Raw genomic sequence first — 5,817 nt, 5'->3', positions numbered from 1 at the left:
TTTGATCCTTAGAAATCAATTATATCTGTATCTTTTTTTTTTATTTCTAAAATCACTTTTTCAACTATCACAAGCAAACATTCTTAAGCCATTTACATAAATTATATTGTTTAGTATCTAAATTTATGTCTAATAAATCTAGATTTTTTCAATTTGTGTCTAACCTAAATTTATCCATAAAATTTTGATCTTATATTCAATGGGTTTCAGACATTCTCAAAAAAATTTAAAACAACTTTTTTATAGACGACTACTTTTTTTTTATTCTCTTCAATCTAATTGAGCCTTAAAATTTTATTTCACCAGTTGATTGACTTGTTTTTTTCCATAAAAAGAAAATACAATCTATTAGAACAAAATTAAACTTCATATATAATATTACAAATATTTTTAACATTTTCAAATACATAAGCTTGAAAATTGAAACTAAATGCACAATACAAATTTTGAAAACCTGTTATACACATTTTAAAGTCCAGTGACCATATACATAGACAAGAGTTTACCTCAATTTACACCTATATATGTTGATGTTCAAAATGTACGTAGTTTAGACCTTCCACTCTCATTTGTACTAAAATATATATATATATATATATATATATATATATATATATATATATGGACACAGATTTAGAAGTACATAAACTAACTTCTAATATTATAAACAATTATGCTCTCTACTATGAAGTTTTGGATTCACCATGGTAGCTAGCATATGATGCAGAAAACCTAAATATAATAAAAGTGGTGTAAAAAAAGTAGAATTGATGTGTTTTCAAGAACCTGGAGATGCTAACTTATTGGTGAGATGCCTTATCTGAAGTAGCTCAATGTCAAATATCAAAGTCCCAAGGCTCGAACCTTCACCATTTGCCAAACGTGTTGGATTAAAAATGGTGGTAAATAGCCTTTGCCTATCAAAGTACTGCATCCAAAATCCAAATCAAATAATACCAAAAAAAAAAAAAACCTATTTATATTCATAATTATTTTTTCTAAACAGGGACAGTTAAGTGGCCAATCAATTCTCTCTCATCCCTGTCCTAGCTTATTGCTCTCTTATATATAGGCTCTATTTGAAATTTATTTTGTTTTTTATATTGAAAATTAAGGATATTGGCATTACTATTTTGAGGAGTGTTTTCAAAACCTGAGATAAGTTTTCAAAACTAAAAGGAAAAAATATATAATTTTTGTTTTAGAGTTTGACGAAGAAACCAAGTGCTTAGGTAGAAAATGTGAAAATCATGGTAAAAACAATGGTGTGAGAAAACTAGCCTAATTTTCAAAACTCTAAGATGGGTTTATGTAAGTTTACTGTTTAAAAAAAGGTTATCGCCTTGAACTTTTGACTTTAACGATTCCACATTACAACTCCCTCAATCAATTTAAGACAATTGAGAACTATATTAGTATTTTTAAATCTTTTTCTGTTTCATTTTTCTAACTATGATGTCAAGAAGATTCCAGATCCTTGCATTATGCTCATAGTAAGTCCACCATAGAATTAACTCATCTACCCAAGATTGTTCTAGAGATGAAAGGTTTAAAGTCATTAATAATTTTAGTTAAAAGAGATTAGTATCTTCAAACATCCTACCGTTTAACACTACGTCAGAAAAAAAATTGATTATATGTATGCATATGCAACCGATTAAACCTAGATGCAACATACAATACAACGCACACAACCACAAGGCAACTTAAATTAAAGAAGACAATAAGGATTAACCAAACAAAGAGTGGGAAACAGGAGTGAGTGCGTACATTGGGTGGAATGGGTTCTTGAGACGTATTCTGATATCCTTGGGATGGTGGAATGATGACTCTACGGATGCCACCAACTTTCATGGATTTCACAGCTGCTTCCATTCCCGCAATAACCTTCACATCAATTCAGTTTCAGAAAATAAATTCTTTTTAGGATAAATACCAACTCATACTCTAAACTTTAGGAGTTTTAAATTCTGAATTTTTGTAAGCGTATCAATTTACACCATTTTCCAGATTTCGTTCAACCAATATTATTGTGAAACTTAAGTAAATTAAACTATTCATAGGACAATCAATGAACGATTCTCAAAGAAAATTTTGACAACAAGTCTAAATTGACTCATTAATAAAAATTTAAGGGTTTAATTGATACAATTATAAATTTCACACAAGAAATTCTCATATGGAATGTAATGGCATGAGTAAATTGATACACTTGCAAAAACTCAAAATTTAAATTAATATAATTTTTAGTTCAAGATTTGAACTGATACAATCCCTTAAGTTAATATAAACCGGTATTTTCGCTTCTTTTTATTACTAAAATTTTTGTTGAAATCTTTTTAAAATGCATAGTATGCATAATAAGATAAATGAATTTAAACAATTTTTTTTTGAAACAATGTTCTTGTCGACCTTGTCCAAGATTGAGAGTCATTTCCTTTGCAACTAAAAGCAGATTCAATTAGGTAGAATGGTAAAATATCGACAACAATTGACTTACTTTCCCAGAGCCAAGAACAAACGTAAAAGGAAGGGGCTCCCCATTTTCATCTTTGTGGTCATATGTTGTGTCGAAGCGCCATCCCTGTTTTGCTGCCAACCTTCCGTAGTAATGAACCACAACCTTCACATGAATACTCCTTATAAAGAATATGGTCTGAATTTCATACTCAGACAGAAAAAATGGTCTGAATTTCATACTCAGGCAGAAAAATTTACTCCTATGCAATCTTTTTTTAGTACAAATGAGGGTGGAGGACTTAAAACACTTGATCCTCATTACATATAGATGTTAGTTAAATTGAGCTCTTGTTTGCACTCCTTTGCAAACTTTGCGAGCATATTGTTAATCCAAAAATAACCACAATAGAGGGATGGAGAAAAGGATAAAAATTGTTCACAAGGGTTAGCTATATTTTTTTCAAAGAGGGGCGAAACTTTACCCTCCAAAATTTTTAAACATATAATTTTTCAAGTACAAAAAGTCTAAGGTAAAATTTGAAGAAAACTTAAGACTCAATTATCTGATACATATACATATGCATATACATATATATAAAGTAGGCTACTACAATATTAATCCAAAGCAACCTGGAAAGAATTAGAAGGTTTAATGACTCTTCACTAGTATACCTAATAGTTACATTTCATCATTAGTCAAGCGCATGATTGAGGAATTTGTGGGTCTAAAAGTCAGCTTTCGCACTCAGCATGATAAAGAGCTGAAAAAAGGGGTGTCCATTGTCTGTAACCCACAAGACAAAAAGGAAGCTGAAGATTCAACTCACACTGGTGTCTTGTCAGTTAAGTCTTCTCTGAGGCTCAAATCAAGAGGTTGTGGGCAGAAAGCTAATGCAATGCTAACCCCACCCTCTTTACCAGTGGTTACTTATAACTGTGGGGCTAGAGAAAATTTGAGAAGCCTTTCCATGAGTGTACTTCCCACTAATTTCCTTGAATTTTTCCTAATATCACACAATAGAATAGAAAGAAGACCTGAATTATAGGTCATTGATGGAGGAGTAGCCCTGGCCGTGGTGGAGAACAAGAAAAGAAGTCAAATCTTTAAAATTGGAACAGAGCTCTTTTGGGGACAAAAAAAGAAATCAAAGGAATTCTATTACCTACATAACAAGAGAACTAGATGTAGATAAGGAAGGTGACAACATCACTAAGGAAAAGAAAGGCTAGAGGAAAAAAAAACTTTGAATACCAGAATTTGGACTTGAACTCCAGAGAGCTTTACAGAAAGAACCAGGTGGCAGATGGTTACTAATTAGTTTGAATTGAAATCCTATTGAAACAACATTTTCTAGAAAATGTTGCAGTTGCAGTCAAGTTTCTGGGGAATGATGAATAACCCAAGTCTGAAAACGACCTTTTCGAAAATTACCAATACATGAAAGAAGATATCGTATCCTCTAAGACATTTTAAGAAACCTAAAATATTCTCATCCCCAGTAGAGACTTGTGACTTCATTACTAATGAACCAATTGATTAGAAATAAGCTAAAAAAAATGGGATTCCCAATGGATTTTGAAATGAAATTACCTGGTCTCCGTGAAGGGGGGTTTCACCCGAGCCAATGCGAAGCTCCAGTGCCTTGACGCCGGCCGAGTCCGGGAGGTCGAAGAAATTCGGTGCGGCGGATTTGGAAGGAGCGGCGAAAGAGGAGGAAGGCAAGGTTGAAATGGCGGTGGATATGAGTGCAGAGAAAGAGAGAGCTCTTCTAGTGGGTGGAGAAATTGCAGGAATGAGAGGATAATGAGAATTGAAAGAGATGAAATGGAAGAGAGAAATGCATGGGCGGCAGATTGAAGGCATTGATTGAATTGTCATCTTCCTTATCTGAACCAATTCACCATGGCCTTATTACTATTTCCACTTCAGCTTCCTTCGCAAATGGAGAAACAAATAAAGGCGCGCACGAGTTGATGAATAATAATTGCATAATAATATTTATTTTAGTACAGCTGTTTTGGACAAATCTTCCCAAAAATGCAATCTTAATAGGAGTGAAGTATTTTGGCGATTATACTCAAAAGAAATAATAATAATAATAATTGCACAATTATTAATAATTGCACAATTATTATTATTATTATTTCTTTTGAGTATAATCGCCAAAATACTTCACTCCTATTAAGATTGCATTTTTGGGAAGATTTGTCCAAAACAGCTGTACTAAAATAAATATTATTATGCAATTACTAAAATATCATTTTTTTCACAAAACAATTCATATTCACTTTTGTCCAACTAGTGGCTCATTTCGGCCGAGTTTCAACTCCTTTGCTCTCAAAATCTTTGAGATTTGTTGATTTTTGCATAGACAAACTTATTTAGTGTATCACGAAGCTTAAATTTGTAGAGTTATTCCACTTTGAACGATTAAATTTTTTTATAGGGTTTGTTGTGAAATCTAAACTAGTTGAGATATAAGTAGTTTGTGTTGAAATTTATGTCCTAAAACTTGTAGTTTGTAGACTTGAACTTTACGTAAATGTGGATCAAGTTATATCCCAATTGGTTTGTAGTGTATGAATAAGGTTGAACGCCTTATTTTGGGAACACTATGGATGCAGTCCGCTTTGTAGTTAGTACAAACAATGTGATCCTAAATGACATGGAAATGGGACATATGTAAAGAGTTTTACATAAAGACTGAAACCATAAAATAGTTACTTTTAAGTTATAACACCGTTAACTATATAAAACTGATTATTTCAATTATTATGACCTAGATAACTTAATCTTAATCCTGAGTTAATTATGAACTTCTGTTCAAACGAAATTTCCTTAGATTTACATATGTGAGGGCAGCTAATTAATGTTTGCCCAATAAGCCTCCTATTTCAGGGGTAAGACCAGGTGGATGACTAGGGGCATAGGGAGCAAGACGAAATTCACTACAACCCGCTTTAAGGTTAGTAGATAGATTGTTCCCCTAAGAACTGAATTTCAGTCTTTAACAAACCTCTCATTGGCCTGAGAAAGGATTCGATTTATAGGTTGGACTTTAAACCAAATTTTCAATAATGGATCAATGAAACTTAAGGAGCAAGATGTAATATTGAGGGTAAAACGGTATTTTGATCCAGCCGAGGTTACAAACAACGTGTGAAGGATTAACTTACTGATCATGGTTATATCATATGGACAAAAATATACCTATAGTGAGTGGAGTGCAATTACGGGACTTTAGTGGAATGACCCGTTAGTTAGCGGATGTTGATTAGCTCGATCTGAAAGGGTTTAGCCAATTAATCTCAGATCGTTGGATCCCATGATCTATAGTTCCATTAAGTTCCCCTGCT

At 32.6% G+C, this 5,817-nt stretch overlaps 1 protein-coding gene across 4 annotated transcripts; it reads right to left on the bottom strand.

The window, feature by feature from the left end:
• Positions 1-442: 442 nt before the first annotated feature.
• LOC103498282 (peptidyl-prolyl cis-trans isomerase FKBP17-1, chloroplastic) lies at positions 443-4,450 on the bottom strand. 4 transcript variants are annotated; one of them, XM_008460839.3, is made up of 4 exons: positions 4,052-4,450; positions 2,501-2,623; positions 1,771-1,887; positions 443-928 (listed from the first exon to the last, which is right to left on the bottom strand). In XM_008460839.3, exons 1-4 carry the CDS (start codon positions 4,337-4,339, stop codon positions 779-781), a joined length of 678 nt encoding a protein of 225 aa, XP_008459061.1. In that variant the 5' UTR covers positions 4,340-4,450; the 3' UTR covers positions 443-778. The 4 variants fall into 4 exon arrangements, with proteins under 4 accessions (XP_008459061.1, XP_008459062.1, XP_008459060.1 ...); XM_008460840.3 differs by having other exon boundaries at positions 443-864; positions 2,501-2,656; positions 4,052-4,449; XM_008460838.3 differs by having other exon boundaries at positions 2,501-2,656; positions 4,052-4,442.
• Between the last annotated feature and the right edge of the window lie 1,367 nt (positions 4,451-5,817).

The sequence above is a fragment of the Cucumis melo genome, chromosome 12, assembly GCF_025177605.1.
Source record: "Cucumis melo cultivar AY chromosome 12, USDA_Cmelo_AY_1.0, whole genome shotgun sequence".
Lineage (NCBI taxonomy): Eukaryota > Viridiplantae > Streptophyta > Magnoliopsida > Cucurbitales > Cucurbitaceae > Cucumis > Cucumis melo.
Note: the sequence above shows the minus strand (reverse complement) of the source record. Positions and strands in the feature narration are given on the sequence as shown.